Source organism: Trachurus trachurus, assembly GCF_905171665.1.
Source record: "Trachurus trachurus genome assembly, chromosome: 1".
Taxonomy (NCBI): domain Eukaryota; kingdom Metazoa; phylum Chordata; class Actinopteri; order Carangiformes; family Carangidae; genus Trachurus; species Trachurus trachurus.
Genome location: NC_139891.1, coordinates 15,510,789 through 15,529,325, shown reverse-complemented (window position 1 = coordinate 15,529,325; position 18,537 = coordinate 15,510,789). Strand labels below are relative to the sequence as shown.

At 41.3% G+C, this 18,537-nt stretch overlaps 1 protein-coding gene across 1 annotated transcript; it reads right to left on the bottom strand.

Moving 5' to 3' along the window:
* Positions 1 to 1,054: 1,054 nt before the first annotated feature.
* On the bottom strand, positions 1,055 to 17,855 carry kitb (KIT proto-oncogene, receptor tyrosine kinase b; the record flags this gene model as incomplete). Its single annotated transcript, XM_083972387.1, has 21 exons — positions 1,055 to 1,198; positions 1,314 to 1,419; positions 1,789 to 1,888; positions 2,747 to 2,858; positions 3,235 to 3,357; positions 4,343 to 4,434; positions 4,545 to 4,615; positions 4,717 to 4,855; positions 5,469 to 5,579; positions 6,190 to 6,294; positions 6,402 to 6,528; positions 7,200 to 7,306; positions 7,673 to 7,860; positions 8,291 to 8,405; positions 8,807 to 8,922; positions 9,017 to 9,206; positions 10,049 to 10,217; positions 11,219 to 11,358; positions 14,791 to 15,075; positions 15,175 to 15,450; positions 17,801 to 17,855. 21 exons carry the CDS (start codon positions 17,853 to 17,855, stop codon positions 1,055 to 1,057), a joined length of 2,871 nt encoding a protein of 956 aa, XP_083828513.1.
* Between the last annotated feature and the right edge of the window lie 682 nt (positions 17,856 to 18,537).

Below are 18,537 nucleotides of genomic sequence, written 5' to 3'. Positions count from 1 at the left end.
CCTCCCTCACCAGGCCGAATGAACGTGCAATCGCGGGAAAAAGAAAACTCGCTAGTGGAAGCGGCAGCTCTACGTCGCGCACAACCACAACAACGACAACAACAACTGAAACGTCCTCCTCCTTAAAACGCTGAGAGGACAGCTGAAGAAAGACACAGGGACGTGGAGACAAAGTGTTCTACCAGCGATTCAGTGACTGTGAGCAGCCTAACACTGCTACATTACTTACTGTTGCATATTTGTCCGGTTCGGAGGTCGGATTTGCGAGTTCCGAGTGCATTTTAACGCAGCAAGCGCCGGGCCGGCTTGGATCATAACAAAGACAAATGCTGCATTTGCCCCACGGACACTATACTGTTGGCGATTTTTTTTGTAAATTTAGTTATGGCTCCCCCCGACCCATCTTTTGCATATTTCAGCTTATTTTATGCTATTACTGCTGTATTTGCGATAATGCTCCTTTAAAATGGAAAACAAGTTCTTTGTTCTTTGTAGCTTTGACACCAGGCACAAACTCTGTTCATGCCTCAGTCCAATATCACTTCCCAAGGTCAGGTATTTTCTTGTAGTCTCTGTTTTCACCAAAGCATTTTACAGATGTAATCCGAGGCTGGTTGTGAGCCAAGACTCCTCCTCCTCCTGCTGCTGCTGCTGCTGCTGATGTATCTGATGGGATGCAATGCTTGAGTCTACTTTGTATAGATGTGCAGTGCACCTAAAATACCTACCACAGAGATCAATGGGAAGATTAGATAGAGGCCAATACTAAGAGCCCAGTGTAGGATTGTATATACAGCATCTGTATGTGTGTGTGTGTGTGTGTGTGTGTGTGTGTGTGTGTGTGTGTGTGTGTGTGTGTGTGTGTGTGTGTGTGTGTGACAAGAAGGCCAGCACTTGAGAGTTAGTTTGAGTGAATGTGTTTGTTGTTAGTAGTTTACAGTGTATTTGGCTCTAACACTTTGTGCAGTAAAAGGACAGAATGATCAGGGAGGTAGGGGGGTTGTGTATTTCATAGCATTGTATATGTGCATGTCAATGTATGTGTGTGTGAGTGTCAGACATAGTCCAGGAAGACATCAGCTGTGCTCTGCAGTAAAGGCTGGGTGGGTGCTGTCGTACTGCAGACTGAGCTCAACCTGCGTGATGGCGCCCTCTGCTGCTCAGGATGACCTGGAGTGTTGCTCAGCATCAGGTAAACCTGAGATGCAACACACACAGATTTAAAAATGCTGCTGTTTCGTGTCTGTATTATCTACACTGTTATTCTTTAATAAGGACAAAATGCCAAATTCTATTGATCCTTATATACTTACGTTCTTGGTTTTTTCAGAGAGCAGTAGTTCAGTCCTCTCCACCAGTTTCCTGAAGGAAGGCCTTTTCAGGGGGTCGTGGCTCCAGCAGGACAGCATCATGTCATACCTACAGAGGTTAGACTGGGTTTAGCTTCAGAGGAGATTGTGGTGTCCTTTATAAAAAACAGACTGTATGCAAACAAGTCCAGCCAGTAAAAACTAAACAAAAAGTGTGTAAAGAAACCTGTTTTATTACAGCTGTTATATTAGCTGCTACAATCACACCTTTCTTTTCCTGCCTGCACATTTTGTTGTACTGATCTATTTGCATGTGGCCACTCAAAATTCACATTAATATAAGAGCAAATATTTTCAGAAAAGTGTTTTTGTTCATACTGCATATTTGTGAGCAAAGATGCCCAAAATCTTCAGGTCAATTGGTGATAAAATAATGTTGACAGCATTTTTACCAATATCCTCAAATAGAAATACTCACATTTCAATGGGAGCAAACTCAGGTCTGCTCATTCTGTGGCCCTCTTGAATCATCCTATAAAATGCTGCGCCCACCTGCATCCCAGGGTATGGGCTGCTACCTGCAACACCAACAGAAAATATACACATGCTTTAAAGGAGTATTATCGCAAAATTCGGCCACTAGATGGAGCCAGGCGGAGCTTATCAGATATAAACAAGTGGGCAGCTGTCAGAGAGAGAGAGCAGCCTCGTTTAGTCCCCCCCCCCCGCCCCCCTCCTTCTCCCTCCCCCCTCCTCCTCCCTCACCAGGCCGAATGAACGTGCAATCGCGGGAAAAAGAAAACTCGCTAGTGGAAGCGGCAGCTCTACGTCGCGCACAACCACAACAACGACAACAACAACTGAAACGTCCTCCTCCTTAAAACGCTGAGAGGACAGCTGAAGAAAGACACAGGGACGTGGAGACAAAGTGTTCTACCAGCGATTCAGTGACTGTGAGCAGCCTAACACTGCTACATTACTTACTGTTGCATATTTGTCCGGTTCGGAGGTCGGATTTGCGAGTTCCGAGTGCATTTTAACGCAGCAAGCGCCGGGCCGGCTTGGATCATAACAAAGACAAATGCTGCATTTGCCCCACGGACACTATACTGTTGGCGATTTTTTTTGTAAATTTAGTTATGGCTCCCCCCGACCCATCTTTTGCATATTTCAGCTTATTTTATGCTATTACTGCTGTATTTGCGATAATGCTCCTTTAAATAACTATTTTTGTTGAAAAAAAAACAACAACCATGGATTATATAATGCTTCTGATTCCTGGTGCTACATTATGTATTAGATTCACTAAGTGATGTTGCTGCTTGGGAGCATCATCAGAGCCTCTAATAAGGCCCCAGTCAGCTCAAATGGATGGTAATAATGGCTCAAGCATTATGAAACAGATGCAACGGCACTGCTCTAACTGGAAATGTTACCCAGAGAGAAGATTTCCCAGAGCAGGATGCCGTAGGACCACACGTCACTCTCAAAGGTGTAGACACAGTCGAAAATACTCTCAGGAGACATCCACTTGACCGGTAGACGAGCCTGCAGGAGGAGCCATTAATTACATGATTAATCTTCCCTTGTTGTCACTGAAAGAAACCATATGTATTCTACAAAAATGCTGTTAAGCATTAGCAAAGCTTTTCCACAAATGAGAATGTTTATTATTTTCCTCCTTCCAGTCAAATAATGCTTTGCATGTACATGTTACGCACATAGGCTACTACAGTATATTTTAGTATTCAAAAATAACCTTGAGATTATTTTGACACACATATTGTTCATACATAGTCAAGCTCACTGCTCCATTATTTGGAAAACTGCTCAGGAACAGTCGAGAACATGGGTGGCAATTTTCTATTTCAGGGATGGAGGGAAGGAAGGGAGGAAGGTCAGAAAGAGAGAGTGACGGACTCACATTTCCCCGGAGGACATAGTTGGCGTCAGTGGTGATGTCTCGTGCCAAACCAAAGTCACAAATTTTTGCCACCCTGCCGTGAGTCAGCAGAATGTTTCTGGCAGCAAGATCCCTGTGAACACACTACGCACACATGCACAAAGGAAACACAAACAAGGAAATGAGTGCTGACTTTGTAACTAGTTTCATCAGTGAATGAGTGACAAGACAGTACACACATGCAAATGAGGCAAGTTAAATTTCAAACACAAAAGCCAAACTGACAGCGCTTTTAGCAAACACAAAAATACACTGGAACAATATGACACAGAAAAGAGAATTTTAAAAAAGTAGGACAATGGACCATTTTTTTCAGTATTTTTCATGGAGGGACCATGCTTTAACAGGAGGACAGGGCACAGAAATACGTGTTCTGTTTGTTTATCTTCTCATAGTTTATTCAAGAGTGATATTGGTTGCAGGGTCAGGGAGGAGATGCAGTTTAGGTTAATACAGTTTTGCTAGGTTTGAAGCGTGCAATTAAAAATGCTTAAATTCATTTGGCCTTTTTTCATTACAATAAATTGGATTCTATCATCAATCTGTATTATTAATCTGTCAAGTTTATTATGCTTCAATAAGCATGATGCATTGTAGGTACCACAGCACACTTCTCTTCATGTGGGGGTCAGTATTAGATGATATGAGGTCATGTTGCCTTGAATTAATATTGCTAATTGTTTTTTATGGAGAATACAAAAGTGAAAACTATTTTCCTACCACTTAAATAACATAAAATATATTAAGGTACAATAGCAGGGGAAACATTTTGTGTAATTAGTAGTCTGGACTTGTGTTATTTAATAAAAGTAAAAAAAAAAGTATAGTTAGAGAAAATCAACCAATGGCAGACAAGAAAGCAAGAGACTTTTAATTTGGCTGAGTTTGTCTGTTCGCAGTTTAAGATCTGCAGTAAATGCAGCGTCACCGTGTTAAGTTATGACCCTATAAGCATTTCTGGCCGACATTGTACAGCCTGTTGGCGCTAAGCCATAATGTGATTTATAAACCAGCAGCGGCATGTTTAGATGCCCTTCATAAATATTAACACAGTCTGTGAAAGCCTTACGTTCTTGGAAGTAATGTACTCCATTCCTTTGGCAACCTGGTAGGAGAAGCTGAGGAGGTCTTCAGCGTCCAGCGACAGCTCATCAATTTCATCTAGACAAGAAGATTACATTGTCAGCTTTAATGCGAGAAACCTGGGTTTAAGTAGACATTGATGCAGTGTTGCAGTGTTGATGGGAAATGCACAGTGAGAGGTTTTCTACCTGACTGAGAAGGCCGTTCTTTCTCAGAGGGTCGCATGGGCATATATCCTGTACCAGTCAGCTCTCTACTGCTACACAATCACACACACAGACACACACATGCAGGTATTACATTTTGACATGGTAATCAGTTTTTAATAGCACTATTAAGAAGACACACACACACACATACCTTGTAGGCTCATTTTGGTTCAAGACGTTGCGATAGTAACCATCACCAACTTGGGAATTGAGGAAAGAATTTCTTTTTCTGCGCAGGAAATTGAGAAGGTCGCCATAGCAACAGTATTCAGTGATCACCAAAATTGGGCCTGGCAGGATAGAGAGATAAAAAAGAAACCCCACTCACTGGTTTTGAAATCACATGACAACAAATAACAATGAAAAGGAAACAGAAACTGAAAGCTCTAATGAAAAGAAGCAACGGGCACCAGTTTGTGTGTGTTTTAAGGCTGCTCTCAAAATGTTGTGTTAAAACATATTTTTACATATTTATCAATATCAGTCAATATCTTTGAATAATGTTTTTGGCACAATACACATCTTAAGTGTTCAGTGTTTCTCTGCAACAACTTACTCATGCATATTGGATTAGAGTATCATTTAAATGCTGCATTATAATCAATGTGAAGGGCCAGACAGGTAGATAATATTGATAAACTGCACAGTTAATTTGCGACCAGTCAAAGTGCATCACATCTTCATATCAATACTGACTGCCCAGTATCTGATTTCTAATAAAATGAACATATTGGCTGAGTGTAGCAGCAAGTCAGTGCATGATCATATAAATGTCTAAACTTTCAACACAATCATGCAAACAGAACTCATTACCATAAAAGAGTCAATAAATAAATAACATAATCAAACTGGTGCAATAGGTTTACAGGTTCCACAGTTCGTTGCCGTGGCTCCTCCTCTCACCTCCGATGGTGCAGGCTCCCAGCAGGTTAACGATGTTGACGTGGTTTCCAAGGTAACTGAGAACTTTCAGCTCTGACATCAGCGCCTCCTTCTCCGTGGAGTGAGCATTGGCTGGGATGACATCATCAGATCACACACACACACACACACACACACACACACACACACACACACACACACACACACACACACACACACACACACACACACACACACACACACACACACACACACACACACACACACACACACATCCATTACACTGGTAAAAATACAAATACAGCACTATCACATTAGTCCATTAAAAGTCACTGTCACTAATGTTTTACTCTATACAACATTAGAGGGTTAATACTGATGCATCAATTAGTATGAACCGCTTTTATTGGAACTGGTAAAGGCAGAGCTAGCTTTAACTACTTTATTTGTGTCTTGTGAGATGATTACTATCTTAGAGAAGAGGGACACTTTTTTTTTTTACTTTTTTTTTTTTTTTCTTTAAGCCTCTAATAATTATCCACATTGAATTTTTGCAAGAAAAATTACTGCTGACTACTTACAGACAGTTGGACCATGACAAAACACTGCTTTCTGGCTCAGTGTGTAGTTACTTTTTAAAGTACAGTACTTGAGTAAATACAATTAGCTTTTTCCACCAGTGTATGCATTCTTTTTAATGTTCTTAAAACACACAGACTCAGGGACAGACAAGCAAACTTACGTTTGAGCATCTTAACAGCGACAGTTGTAACGGTATCTGCAGAGCATAGTCCATATGCTGTGGCCCTCACTACCTTTCCAAAAGCCCCAGAACCAAGGGTTTTACCTTTAGAAACACACACACACACACACACACACACACACACACACACACAGTTAACAATCACACTAGCTTGCCTACGGATGTGTTTTCTCATAATGAAACGGCCTTACCGAAGCGTAGTTTTTGTCGAGGAAACTCCCATTTGGAGTCATACGGCAGCTGCGTGGGGTCAATGTAAATGTAGTTGTTGCCGTGGATACTCTCAATGACCTTCCATTGGATTTGAAACTTTGGTTTCTGTTGAAGTTGAGAGAGGAGAGAGAGCAGTGATATATAGGCCTATACATAGAGAAAGTGAGTGCAGATGTGTTTCCTGGGATTGTTTGTTGTATAGTCCATGACTAGATGTTTGCGCTGCTCACATATTTGGCCTTTTCTCATCACTCTTCTATTCAATTTCAGATTACTCAGTGCACTTTAGTTGTCAGCCCTGGTCTAGACTTTCCTCTGATGATCCCTGTGTGAATTCATAAACTAGTTCTCAAGGAGTCTGACTCATCTGAGTGCGATAAGAGCAGCATGCTGTGGGGGCAAATGAATGGCTCGAGTCGTGATCTTGGTGTCAAAAAAGCCTTTAGCAGCAGCGTATCTGCACTTTGAATGGTTGATTGATTCGTTTCAGATTCATTAGGACACATTCATATTGATTAAAAGGACAGGTTTCTACTGCTATTTGAAGAATATCGAATGTAGCACAGAAACAAGTCTGATCTCAACAAGCTGTTTCTAACTTAAACATACTCAGCAAGATGGAGGCATGAGTCCTTGGTAAAGGAGAGTGGGCCCTTTGCCAGAAACTACCAAACCATTTGGAGATTTATGTGAGTTAGGAGAGATTTATTACTTTTCCTGAGATTAAAACGCTTCTTCATTTCAGTAATGACTGTGTGATTTATTTTCCATCTTACCTGCATGTACTTATACAGCAGCACCAGCAGAATGAGGCTGAGTAAGACGCCAGTGGCCACCATGCCAGTCAGGAGAGGAGTGAAGAGTTTATGGGGGACAGTGCGTTCTGAGAGGAAACACACACCGATGAGCCCACAATCAGACCCCACACGGGGCTTTCAAGTATACCCCCCCCCCCACACACACACACACAGCATCCTCTCCCTCCAGAGTTAAGACAGACAGCTGCAGCAGTGGTGTTTGTTTGTGTGACAAGGATTAGTGCGTCTACGCTACACCATATAATCCCAGCCTGCATAGTCAGCATACACTAATCTTAATCAGTCTGTACCCAGTAACCACACACCAGGTCTGTGCAGACACAGTGTCAATGGGTTTGTGTGTCTCTGTGCCTTTGTTTACATATGCAACCATCTTTATGGTTTGGTACAAACACAAACTTGTGTATGTGTGAGATTTTACAGTATCGTACCACTGATGAGGAAAAGTGTGTAGGCCTCTTCTCCCTCTGTGCTTGCCACACACTCCAGGGTGTGGTAGTGTGCGTGCTCCTTAGTGACGTTCAGTCGACTCTCCACCTCACTCTTACCAAACGCAGACTCTGTCACCATGGTAACATCCGGAGACTCCAGTTGGGTGACGTTGGGCAGGTGTGAGCATCTATTGAGAGGTTATAAAGTTCCTGATTACAGCAGAAAATAACTTTTTTTTTTTCTTTTAGTCATATAAAGGTGATTTTTTCTGTCTCTTCACTGACTGTTCTGTTTAATGAAGATGATTCCCATCTGATCAGGTCTAACTCTTTCTAAGTTTCTAACAACAATAAATCACACAAATGTGCTTTAAAAAGTGAGATGGCCACTCCAAGGTGTCTCCTGTTGCACCTCAAAACACAGTTATGCAAATGAGCACTGATATGATCTGTAAACTTGAGCTGACAAGTTGAGAGGACTGCACTATTCAATGCCACTGAACCCTGTATCAACAAACCGGGTGGAGCCAACGGCCAGGTTTGACATATTTAGAGAACAGATAAATAGAGAATCTAACAATGTTAGCAAAGCAAGATAAATGGGATACAACAACATACCTAGTGTGGGGCGGCTCACAAAAATACCAGCTGATTTTAGGGACTGGGTAACCTGCAGCAATACACCGCACCTGTCCATCAACAGGCCCCTCCTGAGCGATGATAACAGGCTTACCTTGCAGAGACAAAACAGAGAGATTTTACAAACATGTTAAAATAAATACTGTATCCAATAGATATGAACGTAAGGTAGATTTGTGTTATTTTTATTCTTTTTTTTTAAGTATATTTTTTGGGGCTTTTTTGCCTTTAATGTACAGGAGAGTCAAGAGAGAGAATGGGAGGCAGAGAGGGGGGGGGTTGACACGCAGAATAGGGCCGCTCGGCACAGGATTCGATCCGGGGTCGCCTGCAGTGAGGACTATAGTCTCCACACATGGGGCGGGTGCTCTACCAACTGAGCTAAACACCACCCCAGATTTGTGTCATTTTTTAATGGCATGTGTCGTCATTTTCCACCGTTCCAATGAAATTGTGTTTTAACTAAACATATGAGACAGCTGTGAGAGTACTTACTGTTGACGTACACGTGGAACGACTGGTCGACTGATGCATCCTCATGATTGGCTGAGAGCTTATAGATGCCGCCCTCTGAGCCGAGAACCCTCACTAGTCTCAGCTCAGTGATGTATCTGATGAGAAAAACATACATTTAATAGAGTTTGTGTGTGCACGTGCACATGCACTTACAGTCGTTTGCTTTGACACACTTTCAACTTACTGTACCTGTACTTGTGGCGATGGATGGTGATGACGTGCTCTGTGGTGTTGAGGAGCCGCTTGCCATTGTAGGACCAGAACAGGGCGCTGAGTGAAGGATAGGCATCAAACTCTACTCTGAGAGTCAGGCTCTCCCCCTCTTTAACATCTGCCTGGATTGGACCTGGACTCCCTAACATTGCGATGAATCCCTGATCTGGAGAACAGAAAGTTGTATGACTAAAGGAAAACATTCTTGATATGTCCGTTTTCTGTGTACTCCATACACTTGCGTCAATTTCATTTAATATAAAAGCAACAACTATCGTATGTGTCATTATTTCAGTTCAGCAGGGTCCATTCACTGTATTAAGGCATATTTTTTTTATAGATGTACTGTTATCTACCATCTTAACCCCCCTCCACGCACATTTACATCTAGAAGCATCCCAGTACAACTACAGCTAGATCTACTCCAGATTCCTCACCAGTTTGTAACATTTACTGACAAATACCTCAGTGATGTATAATTAGACTTGTGAACTTTGCCTGTTATGCCTCAAAAACACAACACATATGCAGGACTCATGTCATGTAATCTCACAGTGTCTGTCGTTTGAACAGAACATTTTCACAGATGTGACTGGAATGACAAATCATTTAAGTTAATACAATAACTGGTTTACAATAACTCACTTTGAATCATGATACATGTTTCTCTGAGGCATCCACTCACTAATATAGAGAAGATGCAAATGAAAGATGATAACTTCTTGGAAAAACATTGTTCTGTGTGTGAATACTTGGCTCCATTCTTTGTACAAATTTTTACAGGTCACATTGTTGACAGTTTGTCTTCAGTCTGGTTGTTGTCAGACCAAGGGGCCATGAATGTCCATGAATTACCTCAGTGCATGTTGTGAAGCTTCCAAACACACCTGCCTGTATCCCTATGTTGTATTTCATTCTTTGTAACATTATGAATTTAGAAACCACAGAAGTATTTTTCTGTTTTGTCTCACACACATGCACAAAGGTACATGCACATAATCCACTCACCACGGATGTCCAGCTGCAGCATCATGACACTGGTGCCTCTCTCATTGTGGGCATAGCAGCGGTAGGTGCCTGAATCTGACTGGTTGACAGCTGGGATTAAGAGCATGATGGCTCGCTCATAACCACGTGAGCCAGGCAGGATGTGTGAGGCCTGAGATTCACTAGTATGCTGTGGAACATATGAGTCAAAGGTGAAATACAACACAGATCCAGTGCTTTACATACAGTATACTGTATCATGCTTTACTTAAATGTGCTTAAACAATACTCCAAGTTATTATGTTTTAATGTTGAATTGATTAAATTCACTTAAAAACAAATGTCTGTGGCTCAAAATTACATGTTTAGGTGTATTTTCCATGAAAGAAAATCCATTTGTTACCTTAAAATGGCTTGGACGTAACTACACCTTTGACCTCATTTAGTATCTGTGCTACCATTAACATGCAAATTAGCCCTACCTCTGTATCGCCAACATAGAGTTCAAAACATATGTTTTTCTACACTTTTTACGTTATTGTAAGTCTGTCCTTATTTACTTAGTCCAAGTCTATTTTCAAAATAATTTGTCTTACAAATGCCAGAAACAGTCTTTAAGCATGTAACCCAGCATAACTGTACAATATAATGTTAGATAACACTTTATTTTAAGGGGTCCTTGTTCCTGTGTATCTACCTAATTAATTACAGTGTAATTACCTATGTAACCGTATGTAATAACATGTACTTACATTGTAAATACATAGTGTATTTTGGTGTACTTACAGGTCCTTGTTACACTTGTAATAAGAAATGCCAAAGTGGCCTCTCTCTTTGCACAAGCATTTCTTATTACAAGTGTAACAAGGACCTGTAAGTACACCAAAATACACTATGTATTTACAATGTAAGTACATGTTATTACATACGGTTACATAGGTAATTACACTGTAATTAATTAGGTACAGTAGATACACAGGAACAAGGACCCCTTAAAATAAAGTGTTACCTAATGTTATTAATAAAATTTGAAATATCAATACTACTCAGTCTTTTGCATGATTTCAGTTTAGATATTTAACTGTATAAAAATATATGAAAGAAAGACAAGAGTGTTTCACTTTTAACCATTCAGCCACCCAGAGGAGCAGCTGTCTGTTTTGCACACTGATCCGTATACATCTGTCTCACCGCTGTTTCAGGGACGTCCCACTTGAGACTGAAGTCAGGGTTGACGTTGGTAGAGCTGCAGGTGAGCTCAAATCGCTCTCCTTTCCTCAAGATGACAGTGTCTTTCTGGGACAGCGTGATCACTGGAGGTACCACTGGAACTGGATCAAGAAATGGAAAGGTGTCGGTATCATAACTGGTGAACCTGGTCGAGCTCATCCAAATCAGTACATTCATAAAAACTCTTCCATCTTGCTCTGAATGTATTTGCTTCCAGGACATTTGCTCCTAAAACAGTCACAGTAACACTTGGGTGACTCGGGTCATGACCTTTGCCCTTCTCATTTATTGTTATTTTTTATTTTATTCCTATATTCATTGTATTTCTCTTTTAATCAAAAATGTTGCTGAAGAAAAACTTCTGAAGCAAAAAATTACTACAGTAATGAAATACCTTATTTGTATGCTGTAATGACTGGGCCTGCAGTCCTGCACAAACACTTGCTAATGCACATTTATATTCACATGACAGTGCACACAAGTATAGTGCTTGCATACCCATGATTAATTCCCGCCAATAAATCCATACTGACGTCACTTCAGTGGCTGTGTTTGACGAAGGCTGCAGTAATTCTATTTACCCCAAACACGGTTTTCATGCACCGTTACCAAGCTTTGTTCAGTATGGGACTCTAATCCCTCTGCTCCTCCCTCATGTCTCCTTTCTCCGTCCCTCTCTCCATCAGGCGTGAGGACACTACCCCATTACTCCTCCCAGCCTGTCTCTGTTTGCCGTCTTTTCACTGCAGACCAGACTGAAAATACTGATGCAGTGCAGGGCCAGAAATGTGATCAGTCTCCACTGACGTCTACTTAAACTGCTTTCATATTGTAAAAGACCTAAAACTCTTCCAACATCTGCAATGTAGATGGTTAGGTAGTTTGATTGCTGTCTGATGGCTTCCATGATGATAATGATGTCTGATACTTCATGGCCTCTAATGTAGATGTTCAGCTTTGCTAGTGGCTCTTACAACGTCAGTCTGTCTGTTGGTCAGTTGGTCCGGCTCTGTGGTCCAGATTGAAATATCTCAATAACTATTTTGTGGGGCCTTTAATGAATGATGCATTAAAGGCCCATAAACCCATTCCCTTAAGATGAATAAACTAAAATAATATTTTCATCTTAGTTTAAACCGCATTGTCCTCAGTGGATCAATCCCTCTGGCTTTGAAATCCCTTAACATTATCTCATGCACGTCCATAACATTAGCTTACGACTAAATACAACTTTTAAGCAATTTCTTCTTTTAAAGGCCCCATATTGTGTAAAGTGGGATTTATTTGTCTTTTTTTTTTGGTTAAAGTCTTGGTTCCGTATTGACACTGTGAAAGTATCAAAGAGCTAATACCACAGAGAAATGTACACAGCTTGCATTTATAAACTCAGCGGAGCCATCAGGACTTCTGTAACTTTGTGAACTCACAACAAAGCAGCTACTAAGTATACCCTAAGCCCAGCCCTCCCGGACCCATTGTCCGACCTTGCAGGATTTGGTTTCTCTGAATGTTTACCTGAGAGAGGTCAATTACATCTTCTAATGAAACTGAAAAATGAAAAAATTAAAGTACCTTGGTATTTTAAATTATTATTTTTCTTGTGAGATTCATTTGAACACTCCCTATTTTTCATTTTGGAAATTAACGTTAATGTTTTTTAACATGTTTTAAATGCAAGAAACAGCTGCTACAGCTTTACTACTACAGTAATTGGAGAGTGTTTCTTGCTTAACAGACTGCCTGCCTTTTGTTTACAGAGTCAGTTTTAAATGTGCTCGTGCCCTTTATAGATCCTGTTTAATCTCAGATGTCAGTACTCTTTCCTATTCAGTGCCACAAAGCTTGAACTTGGAAAAAGGTCAAGACAGATTTCAGCCTGAGGGAGAAAACACTTCTGTGACAATTTGAGAATTTGACTTACTGTTTCTTTTTTTTCTTTTTTTTATTGGGTTGTGCTTTGGTAACATGAATTTTTGGTGACTCTCTGATTTCACCTACTCATCATTATTTCTACTTTGTTGTGCCAATTTAACATGAATGTGTGTCTCCCTTGAAAATGAGATCTCAATGGGATCTCATAAATTAAGGAACTGAACTGAAAATGAACCAGCCCGAGCGTTGTGTATTAGTGTGTTTACTGCAAATTAGCAAATGTTGCCACAGTAACACCACAACTCAATTAGCACAGCAAACATAAAGCACTTTATACCTGTTAAACAACAAACTGCCGTCAACGTACTGACTTCACATGTGATTTTTCATTCCTCCACACACGAGTAAGTTCTCGGACACACTGACCACCCACTGCCTTTGTTTTAAACATCCAGCTGCAAGGTTTTGAACAATTTTGGTCTTAACCCCACTGTTTACTTTGACACAACTGTAGGGACATAACTGTAGGGTCCCCAAAGCATCAGAAAAGGTAAATGCTTTGGCTTTTATTTCCACTAAGACCATCACTCGGAGCAAAGAGCTGCTTTCAGGCTGAGAAACAAAACTATCCTTTGTGACACCACACTGATATAACAGGCACGCCTTTTTCTGACTATACAAATTGACTGTCAGTGCAACAGAAGCCTTTCTCTTGCTTAGTTTCTCACAACAGCTTCACATACAACATTCAATAGGTAACACTTTACAATAAGGGTCCCTTAATTAACGTTAGTTAGTACATTATTAAGCATTGATTAACTGTTTACAGATATATTAACAATCATTATTATGTATTACTTAGGATTAGGAAACACATTAATTAATGTAGCCTATTAGTAAGCAGTTAATTAATGTTTACTACTCAAAGTTAGTTAAAGCAGAAGTAAGCGATCCGGTCGTTTTGGCTAATGCTGCGTTCCAGGCAGGCTTTTGAAACCGTAAATTACAGCTTCAAGTCACAACTTACGATTTTGTAGCGTTCCAGGCAACCCACTCGTGTTTTTCCGACCTGTTTTACCTGTGAAAGTGCACTCTAACGGCCACTCGTAACTTCCGACCCGTGAACTCGTACCAGATCGAACTGGTATGACTTCACAGGTCGGAAAAAAAAAGTTATGGGCTGCCTTGAACGCACCATAACAGTCCTCGTCCCTACGTCACCACATTCACGGCGTCCCTTGGCTGCACACACAGCCCTGCATGCCGTTCTCTCTCCTCATTGGATAAAAACTGTAGGATACGAGAAAAGTTTTCTCCTTGGCTCAGAGCAGAGCAGAGGGACTGACAGACCCGTGTTTCGGTCCAAACACTCTATGTAAGTGATTGCTGTCGGAAGATATAACTATTTAAGACTTATATTAACACAAATATATTGCTTACTTCTGCTTTAATAAATTATTAAGTAATAATAAAAGTTGAATAATGTAATTAGTTATCATTATGTATGCATTACTCAGCATTAATTAACACATTAGTTTATATATTAATGTTTAATAATGTACTAACTAACGTTAATTAAGGGACCCTTATTGTAAAGTGTTACCTAGTCTTTGAATAGAATATATTACAACTCTGGCCTGGCCATCATATTTCTTCCTTACCAAGTCGTACGTCCACGGTGTATTGGGTAGATGTCACTTTGAGTCCACCGAGCTGCCCCACACATATGTAACAGCCCTCATAGTCCTTTCTCACGTTGCTGATGATGACGCCTCGCTGGAGGTTGCTGTGGTAACTCATACCGAAGGGCAGAGATTGTCCGTCACAGGTCTCCAGAGCCAGGAGAGTGACCCCAGGGTCAGTCACAACACAGGGGATGGTGCAGTTCTCACCTGCGCGCACAAGGATGTTGTTCACTATGGTGCGCTGGAAGGCATGCTGGGGGTCTGAGGAGAGGAGAGAGAGACGGATATTTGGTTTAATAAATGTCATTTGATGGATACACACATGTACAATCACAAGCTACATCTTCGTCAACAACCCACCTTTCACATAAACATAGATGGAGCTGTGTTCCAGCGTGCTGTTGTTGACACACACATAACGGCCCATGTGGATGGCCTGCACTGACGGCACCTTGACGTACACCACCCCACCCTCCTCCACCTCTCCCTCCAGCCTGCGAGGCCTCTCCCGCTGCCACCTCAAGCTGGATGGGGCGCCAGGCGTTGTGGTGTTGTCATGGCAACGCAGCTCCAGCTTCCCCCTCTTGGGAACAACTATGTGGGGACCGCTGGGCGAGATGACTGGATCGCTCCACACTGGAACAGAGGGCAAACAGTAAGGTTGATGAAAGGCTACGGCTGAAGCTTGTATTGGGTTCGGGTAAAGCTCCAGCACAGACGGAAAAAAACAGGAAGGAGTGAGTAGAGGAGCTTAGACTGTAAAATAGTTTTAAAAAATAATGAAAAATTCTCATCAAAATTTACTTAAAGACCAAGATGGTGTAAGAAAAGCAGCAAAGCCTCACAATAGAGAGGCTGTGATGAAACAGTGTTTGGTAGCCTACTTTTGGTTCAAAAAATGACTGACGTGATAAATGATCTTTGAAAGTTTACTTGAAGATTTCAAGTTGCACGTTTTTCTTTCAATCAGCTAATCAATTAATCACTTCAGTCCTATACAGGGGGTAAAACAGGATAGAGTGCCTAATGTGATGGTTAAATAGAATGGTACGATTGGCACAGAGCCCCTGAAGACAGAGTGCTATCTAACCACGATGGCGCAATTGAACAATCAATAATTATGAACTGTCTACCCCCTGAGTAATCATGCATTAAAGGCCCATAAACCCACTCCCTTAAGATGAGTAAACTAAACATTTCATCTCAGTTTAAAACTCAACAGCTAACCCCCTCCCATGTTTTTTTCTTTCCATTTTTTGTGCTGTTTTCCACATGATAGGCGCCATTTCAAGAGCAGGATTTTCATGTGACTGTTGTGCCTTCAGGCCTGGCAAAACTGAAACAGCAGGGAGAAGACCCAATGTGGGTGCAAACTGACTCCCCTTTAAAATACCAATCTATCTTTAACAATTTGTGTTTTGCAACAGTGGGTACAGGTTTCATTTGTACATGTAGAGGACTTGTGGTCTTGGCTCCCTCACTATGTTTTTGCATAAAACATCCTTTTTTTCTGCCTCAATTTATGTGAAAAAATTGTTCAATTTTTCTTTATTTAAAGGAATCCAAAAGATTACAACTAAAAAAAATTAATGGACTAGCTTTACTAGAAGGCTCTTATAGATATCATATGTCCTGTAGAAATAGTTAACAATCTAACAAACAATTCAAAAACTAACCTCTTAACCTCATGTTAGGGTCAAACTGACTTGGTTTTGAGACTTCAATGAAAAATGTCTTAGTATTGAACCATGTCCTCCTTCACTCATGTTGTTTATGTTTACACTGTTGCATCATGGGGACAAAAAGGACATCCCCATACCAAGAGTTATTACTTTTTAAGGTGAAGTCATGTTAGGGTAAACAAGTGTTTGGGTGGGACTGTACTAGCCCAATTATGGTTTAGGAGTGAGTCTCTGTAAATTAAGGTGAGCCAGTGTCTGGCTGTGCATGTTTGTGTGTGTGCGTATGTCTGTGTGTGTGTACCTGTGTGTAGGATTTAAAAAGGATTTTAAAGATTCCGTGGTTGTATGAAGTCGTAATTCATATTCATATTTTTCACATTTTGGGAGTAACGAACAAACAAACAAATGTTTGCTGTAGATTCAGAGAGTCATCTGAGTAAAAGAAAGGTTACACTCAAAACCTGCGGCTGTTGTATGACTAAACAAAAACAGCGCCCATCTCAACAGTCCGGGGCTGTTGGATGTCAGAGAGCTGCAGGGCTGCAGGGCGTGTTGGCGTTGAAAGATGCGCCTCTTCTTTGTTTCTTCTGCCTAAGATAAGGCGCACAACCTAATCCCTTTTATTTTGGTGGGATAAATTATTGATCGTCCTCAACACAGCCCCACACTAAACGCTCAGGCGTTCACACGCACGCACGCACGTACACACACACACACACACACACACGCACACACACTTGTTGCCTGCCAAGACTAGAGCAACCCAAAGGCATCTACAACACGTATACCTCGAAACACGGTTATGCAAATGAGCCCTGATATGATCTGTAAACTTGAGCTGACACTGCACCGATTCAATTCCACTGAACCACGTGTCCACAAACTGAATGACAGAGTATTTCCTTGCTCTACACCTGAAAAACTAAAACATGCGCAGATACGGAATGGTTTTTATTCTCGGCGGGTTCTACCTGAGTTTGGTCTAATTAATGACATACAGACTTTAATAGTGGCATTGGAAAAACACATAGGAATAACTTGTGTACATGAAAATACTTATAAAAGGATATACAAGGACTTCAACACAAAAGCAGAACATATAGAAATATATAGACTACTGTACATTTTAGCACGGGCAAACACATTTACAATCATCATAAACTCTCTAAGAAAACTCGTCTATCTAAGACTAAGATAGCAGTGACATAATTGATAAGGTCCTAATAGAGTCACTGTGGGAAACACAGACACACCACCAGTCACTAAAGCGACACAAGGTTGTAAGGTTGGAGTGTTTTTCTTACCTGTTAGAGGCAGCAAAAGAAGATGCGAGGCAAACACAACCCATTGACAGCCCATGATGAGGCGTTTTCGGAGCCTTTTACTCAGCTCCATGCGCTTCAACCATCCTGCGCCTTTGACAAACACACAGAAAACACTAGATCCCCAGATCCCATCCACCGCAGTAGTAACACAGAAACAGGTCCCGCCACAGCGATGAGCGCACAGCACAATGATAGTTTGCACAGCGTCTCCCCCTGATGGAGTTCACTGGAGCTTAAAGACACAGTGCAGCGCGGCCTCTCCTCCCTGCCCTGGATCCCTGCCACTCCTCTCTTCCTGCCCCGCATTGGCTGGAAACCGGCCAAGATGATGAGTCGGTCTTTACCGGGAAAAACACGGCTCTTCTCTATAGCCACCTTCACCGTTTCTTACGCAGTCAGTGCGAGGAAGAAAATTTTAAAGAAATCATCAAAATTTGAAAGTGCTGATTAGCTGTCCTGTTCACTGTAGAAATCCACTACGATATCACAATCATTATCATAAAGTTTGTTTTGTTTTGTTTTTATGCCAAATGATCTCTTCTCTCTTCTCACACTTCTCTGTCCTGTTGTGATGATGGCAGCTCACAGTTGGCATGGAGTTTCCTTGCAGGAGCTTGTTCAGTTTGTGATGCACTCCACAGTCTCAAGTTTCCCAGCTCTAATCAGCATTAACTCAGATGTCTCACTTTTCCCAAGATTTAATCGAGTTTATATCC